Here is a 25,997-nt window from a genome sequence, read left to right on the forward strand (position 1 = left end):
TTTTTTCAAAGGCAAAAAATGGATCCCTCTCCACAGACAGTTTGAGAAGCCTGACCCTCAGTGATGGCTTATCAGGAACACAGAGGTCATTCGAACACTGGACAGGTTCTTTCATCTCCTGTCTCCTCTTTTCTCAAGGGCAGGAACTGGGCTTAATTCATCTTTCCAGTCTCCCTTCCTTAGTGCCTTAACCAAAATCTTAGCAACAGATTATTTAAGGGCTTCCAGATTTTCGTGGTCCCTCAGGGCCATTGCTATAGCTATGCTGTAGCTCTCTCAGTGTTCATTTGTAACACTTTGCAGAGGAAAGAGAGGACCGTACACATTGCTGATTCCTTGGGCCCCATCTCCACACCAGGTTTTAGTCATATTTCCCTCCTGGTCTCCTCACTCCCATGGGCAGCACTTGCTGCCTCGTAACACCGTCACAGAGGCCTGACACGTACCTGCCATATCACTTGTGATGAGATCTAACTTTTGTGTCACCTCCTTTTCATTATCATAGCTGATGGTAAATTCAGCCGACTGGTGTCTGGCAAAGGGATACTTGATCTGCTTCCAACAGTCTGGAATAAAGATAACACGAAACCAACATGTATCTCAGAAGTGTAACGCACATAGTCTCTGACGTGTTCCTCGATGGGCTGGACGTCAGGCCGCCTTTTGCCAGCTGACCGTGATGAGTGTGTGGCATGGCTCCCAGATTATGTGTAGGGAAACAGCATGCTGAGGTTGTTAGGACAACAGCAAACACTGTTCCATGCATGTTTTCCACTTGTATCTGGGTTGCCACCAGGGCAGGTCCCAGATTATGCCTCTGTTACACCACCTGGGCATGGTTTTCCGTAATCTACACAGATACAGCATTCATGTCTCAGAGGAGTCAACACAGCTGGCTGCTGAGACCCTGTGCAGGTGGGGTCCCAAGCTGCCCCTGAGATTCTGAGGGGTCCTGCCCTGCTGCCCTCTCTGGACTACAGCTGACTCATTGCTTGGGGTACCCTGTGTCCTAAGGATTCTCTGAAACCTGAACATGAACCCTGCCCGGTTCTTCCTTCGCTCTCCCGGAGTGGAAAATACAGTGGAAGCCTGGAGATGCAGAGCAGTACCGGACAAAGTTCAGTTCACAGATGCAGCTTTTATAACTTCTCCCGGATGACAAGCAGTGTGGTGGCTTAAACTCCAGTGGCCAAAAAAAAAAAAAAAAAAAAAAGAATGTTGTGATGGGATAATGCTGAACAAAAGTAAAGGTCACTGGCCATGAGAACTCTCCATTAAAATAAAGAGATAGGCCACAATATTCCATTCCTTTTAGACTTGCTAACTTAAAGGCTGCATATCTTCATTTTTTGACGATGTAAGTGTGAGCCACATAATTTTAACCAGCAGACCCTGTCCCTTCTCGAAGACAGAATAAAACTGTGGAGTTTTCTGTCAACCAACCTGTTTTCTGGGCCTGAGCTGATCCATATGGATTTCCTTTCTTCTTCCTCCTACAGAAACAAAAAAATCCTACTTGAAAAGGTTTCTAAGTGAGGAGTACTGTTTATAAAATAATACTTGATACTTTCTACCTCTACACAACTTGTTTTTAACACATAAATTAGCATTTTATCTTGGCCAAAGTAATGCTGCTTTTCTATGCATGAGCATCTGAAAAGCAAACATTTTGGTTTTGTAATTAGTTGCATGATTAGAGGAGAAATTTAAAAATGTCAAGTCACATACTTTCTAAAAGCGGCAAAGATTCCCATTCCAGCAACCAGCAGAGCCAGGAGCACCAGTGGAATAACAACAGTTGTGACATTTATTCCTGAGAAGGGGGAAAAGCCACACATTACAACAGAAAGGAAGTGCAACCGAATTGCTCAATCTAAAACTGAACACTGATTTGAAAGGTCTTCCACAGTTTAATACACGGGGAAAATGAATATGTGCTAGGCATTTACTGATGTCAGACAGCAAAAAGAGAGGATTTCCAATTCCTGGCTAAAGGGGCGCCTGGGTGGCTCAGTCGGTTAAGCATCTACTCTTGATTTCGGCTCAGGTTGTGATCTCACGGTTCATGAGATCGAGCCCTGCCTGCATCGGGCTCTGTGCTGACAAGCGCAGAGCCTGTTTGGGAATTTTTCTCTCTCCCTCTCCCGCTCTCAAAATAGATAACATTTAAAAAAATAAATAAATAAATAAAATAAAATCATGGCGAAAGTTAAAGAAAATAAAATTTTTTTTTCCCCAAAAGGCGATTTTTGATGGTCCTCAGGGATTAACACTTACTCTAAGCTTGTTGTTTGGACGATATTAGACTCCCAAATCAGAATTGAGGGGGAAGATTTACAGGAGCTACTGAGAGAGGTGAAGGACTTAAGCACAGGGTGGAGCTCAAGTACCCAGTCTCCCCCAGATGGTGGGCACGTTTGCACTTGTACAATAACAGCAGCTGGGGAGGGGGAAGGGAAGAGAAGCCCCATGCTTCCCGTTACCAGGGCTTTGGAGCTGTGGACTGAGAGGAAATGCAGCCTGATGACCTCAAACAGCACTTCCACTCTGCCGCACGGAACACCGTGTCTTCCTACTTTAAAAAAGGAAATCACTTGAACGGCCGCTAAAGCAGGCCCCAAGTTTGTAGAAACTAGGCAAACTAAAGGAGAAAGATTTGTTCTTCACCCTTCTTTATCTTTGATCCCTGGGAAGAAAACAACGGGATGATCGGGAGTGGAAATGTGCAGTTTGTGAAAGGGGGAGATAAGGACCTTCGAAAGGAACAAAAGTTATGTGACTAACACTGGTGTTATTTACAAGAGTGGAAATTTGGGAAAAATCTAACAATTTAAACATCCAACAATAGGGGAATGGTTAACTAAATGATGGTATAGCCATATGAGAAAATACTATAAAGATATTAACAACTGTGTTTTGCAACGATTTAATAACCTTGGAAGATCATCATAATACGATGTTAAGTGAAAAATACTTGCTACAGAACAAATTACAGGTTTTCCTCAAGGTGATTTACATAAATATAGTTGACTGGATATAGTGGGATATGGTGATTATCTACAAATGCTGATTTATGGCTTTTTATTTTCTTATTTATCTCTAATCTTACTGAATTTTATAAAATTAATATGTATATTATTTTATATTCTGAAAAAGTAAATGTACTTTTAATGTTTATTGCTTGAACTGACGATACATTTACATGTTCAAACTTCAAAAAGTATAAAAAAGCCTCCCTCCTACCTCTGTTCCTTCTCTAGAGGAAGCCAAATTATATTTCTTGAAATTCTTCTGGAGATGCCGGAATGATTACACATATATATTCATTCTTTATTCCTCATTTTTTACACACATGGTAGGCTATACAGACTGTCCTATACCTTGCTTATTTTTTTTAAGTTTGTCAATACATCTCCGAGAGCTTCCTATATTACAAACACATTTCTTTTTCATGGCTGCAGGGTATTCTTTTTTTTTTTTTTAATTTTTTTTTAACGTTTATTTATTTTTGAGACAGAGAGAGACAGAGCATGAACGGGGGAGGGGCAGAGAGAGAGGGAGACACAGAATCGGAAGCAGGCTCCAGGCTCCGAGCCATCAGCCCAGAGCCCGATGTGGGGCTCGAACTCACGGACCGTGAGATCGTGACCTGAGCTGAAGTCGGAGGCTTAACCGACTGAGCCACCCAGGCGCCCCAGGGTATTCTAATTCATGCATGTGCTATTATTTTTCCATAAAACATTCACCCAGTGTTTGAAGGGCAAATGCTACTTTTTCTACTTACAATATTGCAATTAATAGTTGCAGATATACATCCTTTAACACATATCCAGCTACCTCTGAACCATCTGACTTCAGACATTGATATGACAGAGAAAAGTTTTCGTTGAAGTCACTGTAATATCACATGGAGTCCGGTCATACTCCTTAGGAAAGCACGAAACAGCAAACTGCTCTACCTGTGGGGATTTCTTCTGAGGGGATGGAGCTTGTGATGATCTCATCTTCTCTTTCAGTTGAACTAACAGTATTTGGACTTGTTTTGTGCCACACCAGTGAATCATTATCTGAGGTAGAGGAGATATTGGAAAAACCACATTAGTAACAACAATTTGTGAAAGGGCACGATCAGAATCAAATAACTCGCTGACTTGCCCTGAGTCCTACCTTGTGTAATCTGGCAACCAAAGAGCTCCACGTTCAAGGCGATCCTCTGGTGCCATGTCTGAGGGACAACCCGCACGTATCTGGCCACGATGGGAGGGATAAAATTATTCCTCACTGGATCCCGAAAATTAGAGTTGCCCTGAAACACCTGTGGAAACAAAGAACTTTTACCTGAAGATGCTATTAGTTAGTTCCTAGGTCTTTCTCCACCCACTCATACCTGGATATATGACACCAAAGCCAGGATTCTATGTCTGTTGTAGTTTTGTAGACATACTTGAGAGTGAATTTACAAGGTTTTGCCAACCACGGCTGAGTTACCTAAGGCGGTGCTGCGAATCTGCTTTCTGGAAACGCAGTGATAAGAATAGCTAGAGACCTGCTCTCCTACTCAGTTCTTTCCTCCAAAGTTTCTCTTACCTTCTCTTTATTATTTGCAATTCCTTTATAGGTCCTCCACTTGGAGTTGCTGTTTTTGAACTTCATCACAAAACTCTTAACGTAAAAGTTGAAATTCGACTGTGTGGATCCTGTGGTCATAATTCCTGGTAAGAAAATATTATTGACAGGTTAGTTTTTAAAATATATATAGCATTTATTATAATCTTAGGTTTCCTTTCCTTTTCTCACTTGAAATCTCAAATCATTTTACAAGCCAAATTTCCTTATTTGCATTTAGAAACCTGATCACACATGAGTGTTTCCACACTGACAATATACCATACAAAGGTTTCCTCATCGCAGTGTGGGTTTTTTTTTTAGTTTATTTATTTCTGAGTGAGAGAGAGTATGAGTGGGGGAAAGGCAGAGAGAGAGAGGGAGAATCTCAAGCAGACTACGTGCTATTATCAGTGCACAGCCCTATGTGGGGCTCGATCCCATGACCCTGGGATCATGACCTGAGCCAAAATCAAGAGTCAGACGCTTAACCTAAGCAACTGAGCTACCCAGGCACCCCGCTGTGTGGGCTTTCTACTCCGTATATCCATACTTACAATCTGCACACAGGTTCTGCCCATAGAGACAATGAGAAGGTTTGGTAGTTACTTTTAGAAAAGACAGAGTACTTTGAGGAAGAGAGAGCGGCACCTATGTAACTCAAAAACATAATCTGAACAGCAAGTCATTGTGCATTTGTAAAACTGCACTGTGTCATCACCTGTTATTTTCTTTTTCTCTCCCAAATCGGTCTCCAGCCATTCTCGCTGTTTGCGGTTCTTGCTGCTGTCCCCCGAAGCCCATGATAGGTCTTGGTCCTGAAGCTGGGCTTGGCCAGGGGACCAATGAAGCTGTTCTCCCATCTCACTGACCCACTGCCAAGTAGTTCTGATTTGCGTATCAGGCTCCAAACTCAATGATCTGCTGCAACCTTAAAAAAAAAAAAAAGCCAGAAAAAGTCCTTTAGATATAAACACGAAATGAAAGCAAAAAAAAAAAAGTAGTACTTCACCTCGCCTAGAATTATTCAGTTGATTTATTACCATTCTGATATCAAATTGACTGCTTAATTACTAGTATTTTAATGACTCAGACTCTCATTTGATTCATTTGTACTGCAGTATCTTGAAATTATTGGTTTCTTTTTTTAATGGACTTCAGTGAAGTCACTTCCCCTACAAATGACATCCTTGTTCCCACCACAGCTTTTCCTTTCTAAACTTCTAAATTCACCCTCATTTCAGCAAAGTGATATGTGTTGTAAAGGCAATATGGACATTAGCAAATAAAGGCCACAATCCTCTCCCTGGACAAAGAGGACAGACGCAGACTGTTCTCCTTGAAATACTTTCCTTTATGCTGAGAGAATATTTACGTAGAATGTATTTCATGACAGAGGGACTAAAAAGCCTTTATTTTACATACTTCTGTTTAATCACTTTATTCAAAAAAACCCACAAATTAAACTGTAATATTCAAAAGGTTTTTCTGTTAAAATCTAACATGAAGGAATTTATCTTAAAATAAGTGTCATTTCAAATTTTCATTCTTTTCTGGCAAAAGTTTGAGATAGCTTAGATTATAAAGAAAAATATTTTCTGCTTAATGATAATTGAACTATTTTGTATTTTTAATATTGGGTATTTTTAAGTCACAGCATACTTGGTGCTGCCTGACCTGTGGAAAAAGAAAAAGAAAATCCTTTAAACTACATCATTGGAGGGGTATGGAAGAATAAACTAGCACTGAAGATTTTAAAATATCAAATTCTTTTTTTTTATTATTTATTTTTAGTTTTGGAGAGAGAGCGTGAGCAAGGGGCAGAGAGAGAGAGAGAGAGAGAGAATCCCATAAGGGGCAGAGAGAAAGGGAGAGAGAGTGGGGAGCCCGAAGCAGGGCTCGAGCTCACCTGATGTGGGGCTCGAACTTACAAACCGAGAGATCATGACCTGAGACAGAGTCGGATGCCTAACTGACTAAGCCACCCAGGTGCCCCACAAATTCTCTTTTTTAATGTGTATTTATTTATTTTGAAAGAGAAAGAAAAAGAGAGAGACAGATTGAGAGCAGGGGAGGGGCAGAGACAGAGGGAGAGAGAAAGAATCCCAAGCAGGCTCCACACTGAGCGTGGAGCCTGATGCAGGGCTTGATCTCATGACCATGAGATCACGACCTGAGAGGAAATCAAGTCAGACACTTAGCCACTGACTGAGCCACCCCGGCGCCCCTAAAATATCAAGTTCTTAAGGAAAATGTGATCCTTACCATCGGAGGTAAAGAGAAATCGCTTGTCTGACAGGGAACCACTGAAATAATAAACACAAACATGAGGAGGTGAGTTGCTTACCTGGATCTTAATGACTGACACAGCACCAAGCACAGGGTTCAGAGCCTCCCCTCACCTCATGTGATCCTCACAGCACCCCAGCAAGGCTGTTATTATCTTTGTCACTGGTGTTTTCTAGATCAAGAACTCAGGCCCACTGAAGGTGAGCAACTTTCCTAAAGTCACCCAGGTGACAAGTGGCCAGGACTCTGAGTCACTGCTGTTGGATCAAAATCTTGTGTGGATTCCATCATGACACATTGTGTTGAGAAGCAAAGTGCACATACACCGTCTTAAGAGCAGCCTGAAATCCCAACTAACTGATACCCAGCAACGGAAGCAGAAGGAATGACTGCCCTGAATATTCCCTTTGCTTCAGTAGTCACCTTAAAGCATCCCAATCCTTGTCGATCATCAAGGATCACTGAGAGACATGAAGAAGACTGGCCACTTTTAGAAAAATGACCACGGCTTCTGCCCCAGCACTGCTGCTCTGGGGACAGCCTCAGCTCATTCTCTCTCCCAGTCACACTCCTACCTACTGTAGCAACTAAGGCCAAGCCGTGAACCAGCTCCTGCGTCCGGATGACAAGGTACAGCTGGAGAAAACTCACAGCATCTCACTGAGCTGGCCCTGGCCTGGGCGTCACTGCTGATCTGGCATTCATCCCTGGGCCTGTGGACTCTAGTGCTCTCACAGCTTGTATTATTCACACAGGCAAACTTATCACATCAACCTTGCTCCACACTTCTCTCCTTCAGTGGAGAAGAGATTCCGAAGGCCTGAGACCATATTTACCCTCTATAAATTCCTTACCAACCTGGCAGTGTAAAAATACATAGAATAAATAGAAAATCTAGAGTTCTCAAGATTAATCTTATGTGCATAGTATTATATTAGATACTAGAGATAAACACACAGAGATAGATGTCACTTTTGTGTTCAATTATTTTACAATCTGAGAGTACTGCTTATAATTTTAAATGTTTAAGTCTGCATTATATGTGGCAACAATGGACTGTGAAATCCACAGAAAACCCAGACTGGACATGAGTATAAGAATCTTTCCATCAAAGCTTGGTTGCTGTTGTTGATTAGAAGTAGCAGGTAGTCAAATTCCCTGGAATGGACTTTTTCTTTCACATTCTTTGTCCACTCTCAAGCAGACTTCACAGCCCTGCTATTCCACATAAAGGTTCTGCGATATCCTGAATATAATGCAGGCACCGATCATTTCTGACATGAAAATGCAGACCCACTGGGGTTGCAGGACTTGCCTGAATTCAGTGGGTGGCCACGCCTGGGTGAAAATCCAACTCTCCTAACTTTGAAAAAAAAGATGCACATTGTTGCAATTCACAATTTAAAGTTTTATTAATGTATTTAGAGCCTCTATTTGATTTTTTCCTTTTTTTTTTAATAATGTTCCTGCACTAAGTATTACACTTGAAATTTTACCCAAAGAAGTGCACAAAATGCTGTGGCAACCCAGAGGACCTAAACTCACTCCCACTGTCATGAGACACTAAAATATTTATTTTGCCGTTGCTGAAAAAGAGAAGTTACGGAAAGAAGAATAACCGGAGTTAACCCCAGGAAGATGCCGCCAGGGGAGGCACTGCTCCTAACGGCCCTCTGCCTGGCTTTTCTCATTACCAGCTGGAATATGCTTTTCCATTTCACTCTAGTAAACTAACTAAACACAATCACTTAGAGAATTCTATTGGTAAATGAGCCTCCTCTTTCAAAAATGAAAACACCCCAGGAGGCTGGAGTTCTGAGGCAGTCACACATCAGGGTGCACGAATTCCATCAGATTATAAGTACTGCCAGCCTTCCCAGAGAACTAGAGAAGCAATCGAGAACAGTCTGATGCAAACTGAAAGAAAAGCCTTCCCCGCTGATGGTCTGAGCCTTCGCCCTCTGTATGAGGTCAGCTTCTCTTCCTGATTCCATTCTGGTCTCCTCAAATCAAGGAAGTGACCTGACCCGGATGAATCCCAGAAGAACCTTAGATATTTACTTTAGGGACTCCTTCCTCAGCTGTACTGCTTCCTTCTGTGTTTTTTCCTGAACACCAAACAATCATGTGTGGGAACAGAAGTTCAATGACCACACGTACAGTGGTTCCCCAACAGCAAAACAGCGCAGATGAAAACAACTGCTCCCTGAAGATTTGGGAATCGAAATGAGTGGAGGAGATGTATTCGCATGTGGTGGACTCTTCTCTGCTCAGTACCAAAAGTCAAAGCAAAATCAGAGCTAGAAAGAAGGGACCTTGATATAATTCTGGACTTTCTATCTATTCGCACCAAAACAAAAATCGGACAATGTGTTCCAATAACTACATGGAATGCGGAACGAAACTCTTCCTAAGCCATTAATGGTTTCGATTTCTGTACTCTTATCTTTGCATCAACGTTTAATTTCAGATGACCATAAAGCGACTTCATCTATATTCAGCCCAGAAGTAACTCAGAACACGTCTACTTTTGTGCAACAGTTTAAATATTTTTTTTTCAACAGTAAAATAAAACCCTGGTAGTACAAGTTAAACTTTTTGCAGTCCCATTCTTCTACAAAGGAAGCACTGCAATTATACAAACATAGGCAAGAGAGTCCAAAAAGCAGATTTAACACCAGAGGTTAATTCTTCACTCCGATTTGGAGATGTAGCACCCAACAAATCTGGGCCACAGCCTGATACCTTCCTGAAGTAGCATCAAACCATAAAAAATGTCAACAGAAACAGATCCTCAAGGGTCAAGATCATGCTGGTTTTGATCACTGTGCTTACTGTGTGCCTTGGAGAGATTGGTGCTCTGGTGCTGCCAGCTCGGTGTACCCAGTTGCAGTACCTGTCAGATTGTTCCTTGAGAACACGAGATTGACCCACCTGAACCTGAGGAGGAATAACCTGAGAGATGAGGGAGTGAAGTTTCTGTGTAAGGCCCTGGGTTGTCCAGACTGCAGCCTCCAGAACCTGGATCTGCCAGATTGTTCTTTCACAGCGGAGGGCTGTCAGGAGCTTGCTAATGCCCTCAAGCACAATCATAACATGAAATATTGGATATCAGGGGCAATGATGTTCAGGAGGATGGAGTGAAACACCTGTGTGAGGTCCTAAAGCATCCAAATTGTGCATTGAACATACTCGGGCTGGAGACACGCAATCTGACGCCTGCTTGCTGCCAGTATCTCTCCTCTGTTCTCAAAAGCATTAAAACCTGTTTAACCTGAACCTTTTGGGGAATGACTTGGAGCCCAGAGGAGTCAACATATTGTGGAAGGCCTTGAAAAAGTCAACATGCAAGCAATAGAAGGTTGGGTTTGAAAAAGAGTTGTACAACATAGTGAAGGGGGAGCTTGAGGAACTGTAGGAGAGGGTGTCCTTTCTGAGAGTCAAGTGTAGGACAAATGGTGGTGGTGATCCAATGGCGAGATGCCATGGCTACCCCATGGGATGTTCTTGGAGTAGAATCACCAGGAGATTTCTCAGGTCTCCATGTGATTGCATAAGCATCACTTTTACTATAAATCAGGTATAATATTTATGTTCCAAAAAGTCTGAGGCAAATACATAAGTGAAAAAAAAAATGTATATACATACATACATATATATATATATACACACACACAATACATGTATATACTTTTATTTACATATAGTACATGTGTGTACATATATGCATGTATAAAATACATGTGTGTGCATACATAAAAATGAATTTATGACACATGTATATATATGTTATTTATTTAAGGATTTTAGTTTCTAAAGGCACTCTGTTACTAAGCTTTTAGATCTTAAACTGTGGCACAAATTTGGGTGTAATTTGCCTTTGAATGTTCAAACAATATTAAAAGAACACTTTGGGGCCTGTCAAAGTTACAAGTCCTATCCAGAGGGAAAGTAGAGGGAAGTCTTATCCATAGCAAGCAGAGAGCACAAACACTGCGGTGAGCCTGCACATCAGGGTGTGAGGATGACTGCCTTTTACAGATTGCATACAGGGTCACTTGCATTGCCTGTGAAAGACTTGGACCGAACACCCTTTCTGGTTACCCCCACCTGCATCCCCGACTCGGAATTACCAGTGGGGGCTCTGCCTTTTCTCCTCAGCCACCCACCAGCCAGGGCCCTGGACGTGAGCATGGTGAGCTGACCACCACAACTCCTCTGGTGTCCCTCCCTGGGCCTTGGCTCTGCTCCCAGGTCCCCAGATGCTTTGTTCCTGCCTTCCACCAAACCCAAGGTTTGCTTCCTTCATGAAGGTGACCTAACCAACTTCAGTCACTGCTTCTAAATCCCCTCCCTTGTGAGTTTAGGCCAACGCTTCAATCCAGAAGTGAGTTTTAGTCTCTTTAAGTTTACTTGTGAGTTCATCGATTGGTTCTTTGGAACTTAAGATACTTTTTCCTATAAAAATAATACTGTAACTTGTGGTCAGAATCCCTATGTGAAGCACAAGATAGCTAAACTAAGCTAGAATACATGTAAATAAAAAGTAGGAGGGGAAGAGAAAAAATTATTGCATAACTTTTTCAACATGACATCAGAGGTACTATATTTATGCTAACTAGGGAAGCTATCTACCCCCTTATGTTTTTAACCAGATGAAATGGTCTACATCCACTGGGAGAAAGAACAGGGAAGTATGATGATCATGTTCTTTCTTCACACAAGCAGGGACCACACCAAAATGGCGGGACAGGGCCGGGGGGATCCGCATACACACTAGGGAGGGGTAGACAATACAGGCCCTAACCTACTTTTTCCTACTTTTGGATCCTGAAATGTCTGCAGTCTCTGTCCTGTGCCATATCCTTGAGCCCAAGACTATGTGACAACCTGTCCCAAAAACACAGGGTCATGGTAGCAGGAAGACATTTCTGAGGCAGACAGGGAGGGAGGAAGCAAGAGATAAACACGTGGCTTGAGGATCACTTTCTCTCATAAGGCATCCACCCAAGCAAGGAAAGCCACCCTCTGGCCCACTCCAAGCTGCCTGTTTCAATGCATGGACACCTGGACCAAAAGGGGGGCTTATATTTAGCTCTTGTTTTCCACTCCAGAAGCTGAAGAAACCTAAACGCATTAAAAGCCCAGGTTGAATGTTTAAACAATTGTACAACTGACATACTTTTTTCTCATAAAGCTAAAAGAGCAGAGGATAACAGCGAACAGAGAGGTTAATGCTAATTAACAACCTTCCTTCACTTCCCAACTATTACTCATCACTAAGAGCTTCTCTCCAAGGATCTTCTAGGGGAGCTTGGTGGTTCTATGGGGGCTTATTTCAGTTCTCTGTCTCCTTCAGTACCTTTGGTAACATTGGAGATAACAGGTAATTTACAACTGGAAAAACTGAAAAGGAACAGGCTTTGTTCTCTCCTACTAAAGCACCTGAGAGTAGAAACACTCCTCTGCCCTAGAACTTCAGATGTGTACCATTTTAATTTTAATTTACTTGTCAGCATAACCAGTGAGCTCTTACATTGCTGCATTTATCTTCTACAAACACACCATAAATGCTGCTTTAAGCATTCACACACATTCTTCCCAGCTGACAAACCCTTGGTATCATACACCCACTGTCCTTTCAAAACTGTGAGCTGATAAATTATGCTTTTGGGGTTACCTTCCACTCAAAACAGAAAACAAAGTACTTACTCTTTTGAAAGCACACCATTGGCAAGGATTCCTTCATATCGACTTATCCCTTTGAGCTGAAGCACGCTGATCTGACCTCCCAACTCATCTGCAATTATTCCAGCATGGATGGCGGCTTTGCACAATACAGAGGTCTAAAATACAGCAACATCATCACTCACAGCTACTCAAGAACACATTAAAAACATGGTGGGAGTTTTCCATTTTGTTATAACACGTGGTCAGGATCCCTAGTTGACCCATGACATTGCTACACTGTACCTTATTAAACAAAAAGAAGAGGGGAAAATTATTGCATTACTATGACACGTGTGACATGTGTAGCAGTTGACTGGGCCATGTTCTCTGCAGCAGATCTCAAAATGACACTAGAGTCACCAATTTTATGCTAACTTGGGAACCCGTCCACTAGAGAGGAAGTAGGTAATTTAGTAGTGGTGACCCCCCAGTGAATAACAAACGCCTCCCCATGGTCATGCCCTTGTGTAGGCACCTCCTACTGACTGCACTGGGCCAGGTAGCTTGTTTGTTCTGCTGCAGAGAACATGGCACAACCAACCGCCACACATGTCACTGTGGCCACCTTCGACACTCTGCCCCCAGATGATCCCCCCACATGATTACAGGGGCTATTCTAGGCAAAGGGAGATTAAGAACTGACTAGCCCAAATCCTGACCCTCAAACTCATCAGCAAATAAAACGGTTGTTATTTTAAGCCACTCAATTTGGGGGTGGCTTTTCAAACAGAAATAGAAATAACTAATCAGTTTCTTACATCTGCTTTAGCAGATACACATACTAAGGATCCTTTGAGAAGGTGAATCTTCCATACCATAGCTTTGTTTTACAATTGATTTAGAGACTGAACAGGGCATTAAAAACAGAACAGAATATGAAATGGAACAAAAGACTTCATAAAGGTCTTAGGGCAATGACGATGAGCAACCCAGGGCCCACAGCCTCCACCTCATTTCTTGAGTCTCCTCTGGGAGGGTCAGACAGCTGGCACCTGCCCAGGCCTCCAAGTCTGCTGCCTGGAATGACAGACTGAGCAGGACCACCTGACTGGCTGATTAGCAGGTGGCCTTGGGATTGGCACTGGCACATTAGAAATGGGGCTGGAGGAAGGACTGAAACTTTTCCACGGGGTGCCCAGGCCCTTAGGTCCCCATGGGCACAGACCTGCCTGGGAGGGTGGCTAGGCAGTGAGCCCAGGACTGAGGGGCTGAGAAACATCATTTTCCAAATCATCTTTAGCAATGCCCCCCTTCTCCATGATGGCTAATGCCAACATGGGAAGAGCAGCTCATGAAATTATGTCTCGATAACTGGACTTGGGAATTTCTCTTTGTGTTGACAACATTGGTACTTTATTGTCAGTGGAAAAAATTTCTTGGATTTTGGTTACAATATCTGGGGGACCAAGGAGACCAACAATATTTTATAATAATTGTGGTTGCAATAAAATTGAGAACTTCTGTGATCTTTAGAGAGTGCATATTTCCCAAACTAGGTTAGATTTGGGAAAATGAGTCAGTCTTGCAATAATGGCTCTCAGAAACAAAAGAGAAGGACAGTTCCTGACAGAGAAGAAATAAGAGAATGTTGAAAGACAGATGTGGTTATTACCCTCCTTGATTTTGGAGAAAAACAGAAATACTAGAAGATGAGAAAAAGACAGTGTTTTATCTTATTTTGTTTTTATTCTTTTTAAGTTTATTTATTTGAGAGACAGAGGGAGAGAGAGAGTGCAGGAGGGGCAGAGATGGAGAGAGAATCCTAAGCAGGCTCCACACTGTCAGCACAGAGCCTGATGCGGGGCTCAAATTCAGGAACTGCGAGATCATGACCTGAGCCAAAATCAAGAGTCAGACGCTTAACTGACTGAGCCACCCAGGATTCCCTATTTTATTTATTAATTTTTAGAGAGAGGGAGTGAGTGCGAGCTGGGGACAGGCAGAAGGACAGAGAGAATCTGAAGCAGGCTCCACTCTTAGCACAGAGTGCTATGATCCTACCAATGAAGGGCTTGATCCTACCACCCTGGAATCATGACCTGAGCCCAAAGCAAGAGTCAGATGTTCAACGAGCTGAGTCAACAAGGTGCCCCCAAGATAGTGATCTTTAAATTAAATAGGCAGCTTGTGTTTTTATTTTTTCTGAATGTTCCTTCTTTAAAAAGGTTTGTTATCATTGTTGTAGATTCTTGGAGTACAAAATGGAGCAGCCAGTTATAACAGAAAAGCCTTGAATTTAAATTTGGCAATTTAGCTCATCGTCTTGGCTTTGTGTCTAACTCTACTAGGTGTGCGTAAGTCATGTCACTGCTGTGGATCCAGCTCCCCAATTCCTCTGTACAATGAAAAACCTGGACTGCATGATGTCTAGTATCTTTTCTAATGGCCTATTACCTTGTGATTCTAATAGGCACCCTATGTACCTACTATGACGTCCCTGCCGGCCTGCCTAGGTCTCTCAGCCCCAAGATGAAAAGCAATTGGTTCAGTGGTCTACTGGGTAGATAATCCCACTGTCCCTGAGATCATTTGAAGTTTGTTCCTTGGAATTTGTTCGGTGGATGGGGTAGTCTTTATCCCAAGAGCTGCCTAGTGGAGAGCTCTCACTGGACTTGGCATGTCCCAAGGACTCCTTGGTTACAAAGAGAACAGGTTCACAGGTCAATTAGCAATAGAACCTACCAGCATCATTGGCCAACATACATTCCCATTTTCCATAGTAATCAGCGTTGAGGGACCCCAGCAGTATATACCCATTTTATGGAATTTATTCAACTGCAGCTCACATTTTTCCATGATATTCAATGCAGGCCACAGGATACAACTCCAGGAGAATAACCACCAAATCTGGCTGTTACATTTTTATAAAATTATCACAGGATTATTTTCTTTAAGGAAAACAAAATTCCTCGCTCACTCAATCAACTTAAATAAATGTTTACTTAAATTGGGGCTTTTGGGTGTTGATTTTAAATTTTTACTTTCACTGAACTTGATTTTTATAAATTTCCTTTGGAAGAGGAAATTTATACTTTGATTTTCTAGCAATTTTCAAAGTCTAAGCCTCACTGAAATGTAAATATAGGAAAGTCACTTCACTGGCCTATGTTAAATGGTGAACTGGCTTCAACTCAAACAGAATAATTTAAACCTAATTTTTCATTTACATTTTCTCAGACATCTGAGAACACCTACATGGCTCACAAAATTGCAGGTGATGGTATTAAACATTTCCAAAGTTCATTAAACCATAAAACATGGCTAAATAGATCAGCATGAAGACTACATCAACCTTTTTTTTAAAATGTTTATTTATTTTGAGAGAGAGAGAGAGAGAGAGAGAGAGAGAGCTTGTGAGTATACAGTCTCAAGACAATGTCAAGACTACATCAACTTTCAAAGTGATTATCAAATCATGCCAGAATTGGAGTATTTTCTTATGTCTTCCTTTAGGAAAAGTCATCTTGTACTGGAAAGTATTGACAAAGTATTAAAATAAAATTTAATATAAAAGTAAACACTTCAGGGGTGCTTGGTGGCTCAGTCAGTTATACGTCCAACTCTTGATTTTGACTCAGGACATGATCTCATGGTTTATGAGTTTGAGCCCTGCCTTGGGGCTTGGGATTCTCTTTCTCTCTCTGTCTCTCCCTTCCTCCCTTCCTCTCTCTCTCCCTTTCTTCCTCCCTCCCTCTCTCCCTCTCTCTCTCCCCCCACTCTTTCTCTCTCTTTGTCCCTCCCCTGCTCATGCTCTTTCTCTCTCTCAAAATAAAGAAAACTTTAAAAAAAGTAAACGCTTCATATTGAATTTAATAAAACATGAATAAAGCTCATGTTTTAAAATGACAGTAAAATGTTAAATATATATGTTCCACGGTCTATCCTATGAATTGTTCCTATGTTGGTACAGTCTTCGTAATTACCATATTGGCAACATTTTGTTATTTTTTTTTTAATGTTTATTTATTTTTGAGAGACAGAACACGAGCAGGGGAGGGGCAGAGAGAGAGAGGAAGACACAGAATTCGAAGCAGGCTCCAGGCTGTCAGCACAGAGCCGAATGTGGGGCTTGAACACATGAAACACGAGATCATGACCTGAGTCAAAGTTAGACGCTTAACCAACTGAGCCACCCATGCACCCTGGCAACATTTTCTTTGCAACAGTTATTTGAATTCATTTTAGAAATGTTGGAAAATATGAAAAAAATCACTCACACTGCTTGCTATCACCTGGAAACAATCACACGCTATTATAATGTATTTCCCTGTGTGATGGCTTTTTGTGGGTGTGTACAAAGGCCTGGTTTCTCCCCTTCTCCTCCTAAACCAGGGGTGCACTACATATACTGTCTTCCATTATTCTACAGTCTTTCTTGAATATTCTGGGGGTATGGAGAATTTACTGAAACAAGTTATTAAGTGATGTCTTAAAAGCAGATGGTATAGTCAGCAGACTTGGGAGAAGGTGCCAAGAGAGAAACTATTCTAGGGCTTTTTTATTTCTGGTTTCTGGGTAAAGCAGATCTCAAAGAGAAGCTCATCCTACTTAGCTAGCGTGGTAAGCATATACCAATACAGATGCCTTAATTCATCAGTCAAGGAGACAGATTCACAGAACCTTAAGAATTCAAAAAGACCTTTAAAGTTCTCCGCTGATACTTCCTGACAGACTGTCACTTTCTCCGCCCCACAGCACCTTCCTACACATACATAGGCCATGTCTGACAAATGGTTTAACGCCTACACCTGACACTTCCTGGGACTAGGGCTCACCATTTCTTGAGACACTCGACTCCATTTTGCACTGCTCAATTATTCCTTACATGTAACTAAAACCGGGTATTCTGTAACTTTCACCCTATGACCCTAGTTCTGCCTTCGGGAACAACATAGAATGAACCAGTTCCTTTTCTGTAATTGTTCTTTAAGACAACATACTTCTTTTCTGACGCGGAGAACCTGTTTCTTCAACATTTTCTCTTGTAACTTGTTTTACAGATTCTGTTGTCCTGACCTACAAAATATGCTTCGGTTTTGCAAAGACCCTTCTAGGAAGAACTTGCTACAACTGAACACATTCCCTAAGATGAAGGCACCACGGAGGACAGACTCTGATAACCTCCAGGATCTCTGCCTCCTGGCATTCCCCCACTGCATAATCCCTCTGGGTTTAGGTGGGAGCTGTGGCCTTCTTCTAATTAAGAGAACAATAGCAAAAGTGGTAGGATGCTACTCCCATGATAACATTACACAAGGTTGTAACCTGTCTTGCTAGGAGACTCCTTTGTCGGGAAATTCTCCCTGGGTGGCTTTGAAGAAAGCAGTGATGTCAGATAGGCCCGAATGGCAAGGAGCTGAGGAGAGCCTCCAGCCAAAATCCAGGAAGAAACTGAGGTCTTCTGTTCAACAATCCATGTGTAACTGAATGTGGCCCACACCATGTGAGCTTCAAAGCCAAGTTGAGCCTCAGATGAAATGCAGCCCCAGCTGACAGCTTGGATGCACCCCTGTGAGATCCTGAAGCAGAGAACTCGGCTAAGCTGTGCCCAAACGCCTAACCCAGAGAACACGAGAGGTAACACATGTGTTGTTTTAATCTTTTAAATTGGTAGTAATATTGTTATGTAGCAATAGATATGGAATACACCCACGAGATCAACATATACCAAAAAGGCACTGATAAGACTTCTTTGAAGAGTTTTCAAAATATAAATTTTCCCTCCAGATGAAGTCATCCTAAAAGCAAATGATATGAAACTAGCTACAGAGTCAAATAGGCCACCTGTGTGCAAGCACCTAAAGTTGGCGTACTCAGATCGATAGGAAACCATTTACCTGTTATACTAAAAACAGAACTCTGTCAAGAGGAGAAAGATAAACAACTAAAATAAGAAAATAAGTGATGCTCTCTCTCTTACTGCACATAATTCTGAAGTTTCCTGCATGGGATGTTAAAATAACAAATAGAAACTCTTTATTGCTGAGGGAAACACTACACTTCGACTGTTTGTTTCTCTCAATCTCCTGAAGTCATTTAGAAATAGCCTGTGCCAAGTATATCTTAAATCGAGGTATTGTAAAACATTTTAAGATTCAAACAATTTATAGGCCAAATGAATATCCTATGCCAATCTTGTAAATAAAGACACTACACAATAAAGGAAAACAAAGAGCACAATCTGCTGCTTCCAGAATCAGGATATACTAAAAGCAAAAATTAAAGCCAAGTTTGTTTTTCCCCTGCTAGAGATAAAATTATCAATCACCTGGAACATGTATGGTTTTTTCCATGCTTGAAGACACATGTCAGTAACTCTCAGGAAAGTTCCAACACTACACAGATTTTCACATTTCATAACTCAAGCCAATTCCCAGATGCTGTAAACTCAACTATTTTATTTTTTTAATATTTATTTATTTTTGAGGGAGAGAGAGAGAGAGAGGGAGAGAGAGGGAGAGAAGGAAGGGCAGAGAGAGAGAGAGAGAGAGAGAGAGAGAAAAAGAGAATCCCAAGCAGGCTCTGTGCTGTCTGCATTTCTATTCTGTGCTGACAGCACAGAGCCGGGCGCGGGGCTCAATCTCACAAACTGTGAGATCATGACCTGAGCCGAAACCAAGAGTTGGACGCTTAACCGACTGAACCACCCAGGTGCTCCTGAATGAAACTATTTTAAATAGCAATGTTAATATTCAAAAATCAGATATCAAATTTCCAGGATAGAGATCTGCAAATAATAAGAAATAAAGGACTGTGTATATGGAGACAGGACATATACTTTAGGGAAAATGTCTTGTGAATTTATTTTTCTCTGGGAACAATGTGTGTAACCAGAGAGTCTCATTCTGCATAAGAAACTGGGATGTGAGGAAGGAAGGAATACTATGTAAGTGCAGGGCAGATGGCTTCACTGCTCCCAGACACAATGTTGTTATCCTGTGATGTGAATGTTCATGTCCTTGGCTATGCTATATGAATCAGCTGGAGCATTAAAATAAAGAAAATAGATGGAATTATACTCTTAGGGTTGAAAAGGGCTTTGTTTACCATTTCATTTACAGCATGCTTAAGTGGAAATGCATGGAAAAACAGGAATGAATGCATGAATAACCTTGGTTTTTATACTCATTATTTCATTTATTTTCAGAAAATAGAAACTTGTACATTTATCTATGGGGTTTGAGATCTTATTTGACTTTACTTCAGGATGCATTTAGGCAGAGCAATAAGTACTTCTTAATTTCCACCATGCCCTATAATTACTCTCAGGTACTTACATCTCTGTATCCATCCACCAGATTCCCAGAAATGTCTCCTGCTATGTCTCTACAACCAGCCGGGCAGAATTTACTGGAAAAATAAAATAAAGAATTTGTATTTTATTGAATTATAATTAAACTAAAAAGTATAAATTACACTTAAAACATATTTCTCCTCTATAGAACATGCAGGAGGGAATTATGCTGTTTATTTGATACTGATAGCACATCTAAATTTGGACTAGCCACAGCCTAAGTGCTTAATATTCACACATGGCTAGTATTGGACAGTGACGGTCTACATTAGTTACAGATTACTTTTGCAATTGGAAGTAATTCATTGTGGTATAATTAAGAAACTGTAAGGTATTTCAAGTGTATATCGTGATGATTTATGTTCCCCAACTAGTAAATTAGCATATCCATCACCTCGCATATTGTAATATCTAAATATATAAACATTTAAAATGTATGTAATGCATATATTTTTGGTGAGAACATTTAAGTTCTACTCTCAGCAAATTTTAATTATATAATATAGCGCTGTCAGCGTAGTCAGGTTACACATTAGATTCATCTTATGGCTGCATACATTAATCAAAAACATTAATATCTCTGTATCAAATACATGAATAGTCATATTAAGTCAACACAAAGACTGAATAGACTCGTTAATTTAGTTCAGTTTTGCTGTCAAATGAATTTAAGGTCACACTAATCAGGTACTGCCACCAAATGAGTTACAAAAACCTTTCAACTTTCAAAACTTTCTACATTTCACGATTATAGGTGAGGGAGTGTGGACGTGTATATCACCATACCTCATCTTTAAATACTACAAAACAACTGAGTTACAGCCTAGATGATCTGGCACCATAACATCACTCTGTAGGCCCGAATGTATTCTTTTCTGTAGGACAGGAAATGAACATTGATGCCTACAGGCCCTCTCACCACTGGGACTCTATAGGTACAGCTGGAAAGATCTCAGAGAATGCTGGCATGTGTTTATATTGAAAGAATGGCAACCTTACAGGGCAGCTGTAATTAATTACTGTTTTTTTTTTCAATTTTGTTTTCTAATTATTTAAATTATTGACCATTTTCATTTTTGTTTCTCTACTAGACTTAATAATAGATAACACTAGAACAGATTCTGCATATAAAATAATTTTATTTATTAGAATGTCTAAGATGGTCAGGACCATAGACCCTTGGGCCTCCCTGGGCAAGCTACTTCACTAGTTTGTGCCTCTATTTGCAGGATCTAACAGAACCTACCTCGCAGGGATGTTGGAACATTCACATGAGTTATATATGCAAAGGCCAGGGAGCTATGACTGGCATTAACAAAGCACTCAAAGGAGTTATAGCTGGAGTTAGTGTTGTTGACAATCCTCTCTAGAACATTGGTTCTCAACAGGGAGTGAATTTTGCCCACCCTGGAAGACATCTGGCAATGTCTAGAAACATTTTTGGTTATCACAACTTGAACGTACAGGGTAGAGGGCAGGGATACTGGTAAATATCCAACAATGCACAGAACAGCTCTCCACAACAAAGAATCGTCTAACCCAAAACACCATAGTGCCAAGGCTGAGAAATCCTGCTCTAGACTCTTATTTTATAGATGAGGAAAGGTACATCAAAGAGATTGAATAATTTTTCCAGTTAAAGTAAAGCTGGGATCAAATATTTCATCTCCTATTCTCAGTAGGTTTCTCCTCTGTGGGAAAGACAAGATCAGCTCCCTCTGAAAGTGAAGAAATTCTAAAAGTCACTTGCAAATGCTGGCCGGGTTAAAAAAATACACACTCTGGGCTCCATTATGCTCATTGGTATCAAAGTAGAGCTCAGGAGTCAGCAAACTGTGGCTCATGGGCCAAATCTGTGCTGCTGCTTCTTTTTGTAAATAAAGTTTTATTTACACATTTGTTTACATATTGTCTATGACTGCTTTTGCATTACAGCAACAACAGAAACTATAAATGGATGCAAAAGAGACTGGATGACCTGCACAATCTAAAATATTTACTATCTGGCCCTGGACAAAAGGTCTGCTGATCTCTGCTATATAAGAAATCATTTCAAGTATTCCTCATTAGTTAGAATATTAACACTGTATGGGTGCTTGGGTGCCTCAGTAGGTTGAGCATGGGACTCCTGACTTCAGCTCAGGTCATGATCTCACAATTTGTGAGACTGAGCCCCGTGCTGCGGTCTGCACTGACAGTGTGGAGTCTACTTGGTATTCTCTCTCTCCCTCTCTCTCTGCCCCTACTCTGCTCACTTGCATTTGCTCTCTCTCTCTCTCTCTCTCTCTCTCTCAAAATAAATAAATTAAAAAAAAAAAAGAACATAAATGCTGTAAAAAAATTAAATACAAATAAGGTACTTTATCTGGTTTAATGTGAAGGAAAACAAAATGTTCAGCAACATAGGACTGCAGCACAGCTAGGACACTGTACTTACCTGTATTCTGGCTTCAAATAATGGTTAGCTCGTTCCAAACATGTTATTAAATCTGTCGTAAATAAAGGTAATTGCAATTAGGAGCCTGAATGGAAGTTAGGACACTCATGCTAAAAAAAAAAAATAATAAAGAACTTGAAAGAATTTTAAATAAAAGAATTTAATAATTTTAAATAAAAAAGAACTTTTAAAAAGTGTTTATCCACTATCTAGTTATTATCTGAATTTTTTCCATTTAAAAATAAATTAACACTGAGAACACTATCTTCAGGATTTAATCAGTCTCCCCCATTTCGCTTTTCTACCACCAACGATGGTTTTTCAGCAACTGCCCAATGGATGATAACAGAAACTATTTCAAACAGAAAAACCAACATTGACTCATTACTGTCTACCAAATGCCTACAAAGATCATGTGCATAACCTCTCTTGGCAGGAGGAAAACAATTTCAAAAGCCTGACTTAGTTCACAGAGAAGATTCGGGAACATTTTAATTTAGCAATTTAGCTAGTGGCATCTGAGTGACCATGGAACCTCATGTTTACTGAGAATACAACCTTTTCACTTTAATCAGTCAGGACCAAGGACTTAAAAAGAGGATGTTCTTTTCTTTTGGAGTATAGAACTGAATGGACACTCAGCAACAGAGATGTTAAGGTACTGTGGATTTTCATGCATTTAGTTCAACCTAGTATAGTTTCCACAATATTCCACACTTGCTGCAATAGTTCTTTCTTTCCTTAATATTTTCAATAGTTCTTAGGGAACAACATATGGTGAACACTAGCCATGCTGGGATTGGCCAGATTTGATTGGCTGAGAGGGAAATGAATGGTGCACCCCCTTCCCAGAGCATTTCTGGCCAGACGGGACTGAGCGCAGAAACTCTGGGCACGTCTGTGACCCTGGGCAGACGTGGAGTGCACTGCACAGTCATCACTCCGGGGCACGAGAGGCCTGGACAGGAGGCCATGCTTTCCTCCCTTGTCAGTATTCATGCTCCCTTCTCTCCTGCTCAAGTATCAGCTCCATGGTTAAGGCACACTGTGACAGTGACTCCACATGTGACTCACACTCACATGCCTCTTCTATGCTGGTGTACTGGTATATGCGAATGAGGGTGGGGCAGAGGGCAGAGGTGCCGCTGGTTAAACAGTGTGTCCCCTAAGCTAAGAAGGGTTGGTGGAGGGCTCCAGAGAATAGGCAGACCTTAGCAGCCAGACCTTAAAATAGACCTGAAAATGTACCATCCAAGGTTTCTAGGAAAACGAGATCAACCCTTTCTCATATAGGTCAGCTGATCAATCTAACAAGCTTGATACAAGTATTCTGAGTTCAGATCTAACTGCTTACAAGGACATAACATTCTTCTCTTCCTACACATACTCGGTACCTGAGGTCACAATTCTATCCAGAGACGGTTATAAGTAGCAAGAGCAATTCATAGACAGACACACGTTTACAGATTTGTGTTGATTCTTTTGCTATACCTGGATGGTCGCTGCTGGCATAGGTCAGCAAAAATCCCCGCCCGGAAATGTGGGATCCACTCTCAAAGCGAACAGTGACTTCGTTTGTGTTCAGTAGGAGTTCTTTGGGAACAGGCATACTTCCACAATATGGTCCTAAAAACAAAGCACACTTTGGGCACATTCAAAATTTAGGCCAGCACAAAGAATGGGCATATTTCTTTCCTTAAAGGTGAAATTTAGCAGACAACACATATATAAGATGGTAATCTTCACCCAACTGAAGTTTTGCTTAATAGTGGAACTGCTGATTAGTGCCTGAATGTGGACTTGATTGTACTGACAAGCCAAGGGGGGAAGTGGCTAATTCCAGATAAGCAATAGGCTAGACCCAGTTAATTGTGAACAACCCAAGAGATAGGTTCTAGTTTTTGTAAAAGACGACTAACAAAGGTTAAACACATTAGGTAGTGAAGAAAATGTTATCATAAAAGTGATGTTCTAGGGACCTCCTAAATTTGCTCAAAGAAACTCACAAATATTTTTCCAAGGAGGTTCCAGAACTAAAAGAAGGTTCCAGAACTAAAAGACTGCCAATGCGTGGTAACAATCTTGTTTTCATGCAATTTACACATTTATCTCTCTCTTACAGTACCTTATGGTTAACCCATATAATTTATTTTGATTTGCAAAATGAAGTTTATAAAAAGGCAGAGGAATCTCTAAAGGCTTTTGAAATACCATAGTATAAGTTATGCAATTAGAACATAACACACTGTTTTCTAGATTGAGTTGCTTGAAAAGCAATAGGAAGCTCAATGAACTCTCAAAGGACAAAATTAGATTTTGAACTGAACAAGAAAAACAGATCTTCCTAAGGCTACTCAAGTTCAAGTTTAGCTTGTAAACGGTCATCTTAAAAGTCATGTATGTTGGGGCACCTGAGTGGCAGAGTCAGTGAAACGACCGACTTCAGCTCAAGTCATGATCTCACAGCTCGTGGATTCGAGCCCTGCATCGGGCTCTGTGCTGACAGCTCAGAGCCTGGAGCCCGGAGCCCGGAGCCTGCTTCATATTCTGTGTCTCCCTCTCTCTCTGCCCCTCCCCAACTCATGCTCTGTCTCTCTCAGTCTCAAAAATAAATAAACATAAAAAAAATTTTAAGTCACGTATGCAAGACATAATAATCCTAAGAAAATAGGGATTAGCAAAAGCCAATTTTGACAACAGGTATTCTTCATTAACCAAATAAAACAGGATGGGAAGAGTCGACAGCAACATCAGGTAATAGGCAAGAGACAGCAGTGCCAACATCAGGTAAGGAAGGAGGAGGAAGGAAAGAAAAAGGTCCAGGAGAGGATCATGAACCCAACTAGGCACTCCTCTCCTGCCATAAGGGACCAGATTTCTCCACTGTCCTTCCAGGTTTCAGCTTCAGAAGATGTAACAGAATAAAAGAGAAATGCTATGTGTTTACCTTTGTGCCTCGAATCTCTGTTATTCCCTATTATTGAATGAGAGTGAAATCCAAATAGAAAAAGGTTACTTAGAGACAATCATCATATATAATTACTTATACATGAGTTAATACTAGCAAACTGCTTAGAACAGTACCTCGCATGAGGGCTATAGAAGTACTTCATAGTTAGTAGTGAGTAAATAAATAAATCTATTAAAACAAATAAACAATGCTTGTTTTCCTTTTAGACTACGTCCCATGGAGTTAGAAACTTTTCTATCCCATCACTTTTTCTATCCAGCAGCTTGTACAATACCTGGCACGTGGTGGCCTTCCAAATATTGTTAGAATTGAAATGAAGCTAAATGTTCTTTTATTTTTTTTTTTTAATGTTTATTTATTTTTGAGAGAAAGAGAGACAGAGCATGAGCGTGGGAGGGGTAGAGAGAGAGGGAGACACAGAATCTGAAGCAGGCTCCAGGCTCTGAGCTGTCAGCACAGAGCCCGACGCGGGGCTTGAACTCACGAGCTGTGAGATCATGACCTGAGCCGAAATCAGCCGCCCAACCGACTGAGCCACCCAGGCGCCCCCTAAATGTTCTTTTATTTGCAACAGTTTTTAAAAGCCACACCTGATTATAAAGATGCATAAAAGATTTAATCCTGGCATTAAAAATATTTTTTAATGTTTATTTTTGAGAGAGAGAGAGAGA

At 41.0% G+C, this 25,997-nt stretch overlaps 1 protein-coding gene across 1 annotated transcript in view; it reads right to left on the reverse strand.

The window, feature by feature from the left end:
• Positions 1-25,997, reverse strand: part of DCBLD1 (discoidin, CUB and LCCL domain containing 1) — a 67,472-nt gene that overhangs the window by 4,529 nt on the left and 36,946 nt on the right. Inside the window, exons 3-14 of the mRNA XM_019418190.2 lie at positions 23,847-23,981; positions 22,356-22,407; positions 19,902-19,974; positions 12,607-12,740; positions 6,871-6,911; positions 5,327-5,536; positions 4,588-4,712; positions 4,168-4,315; positions 3,960-4,067; positions 1,729-1,813; positions 1,444-1,493; positions 447-566 (exon numbers count right to left, since the gene is read on the reverse strand). Coding sequence (XP_019273735.2) covers positions 447-566; positions 1,444-1,493; positions 1,729-1,813; positions 3,960-4,067; positions 4,168-4,315; positions 4,588-4,712; positions 5,327-5,536; positions 6,871-6,911; positions 12,607-12,740; positions 19,902-19,974; positions 22,356-22,407; positions 23,847-23,981 — 1,281 coding nt within the window. The remainder of the gene's footprint in view (positions 1-446; positions 567-1,443; positions 1,494-1,728; positions 1,814-3,959; positions 4,068-4,167; positions 4,316-4,587; positions 4,713-5,326; positions 5,537-6,870; positions 6,912-12,606; positions 12,741-19,901; positions 19,975-22,355; positions 22,408-23,846; positions 23,982-25,997) is intronic.

Source organism: Panthera pardus, unplaced genomic scaffold, assembly GCF_024362965.1.
Source record: "Panthera pardus isolate Hobbes unplaced genomic scaffold, ASM2436296v1 HiC_scaffold_17, whole genome shotgun sequence".
NCBI lineage: Eukaryota > Metazoa > Chordata > Mammalia > Carnivora > Felidae > Panthera > Panthera pardus.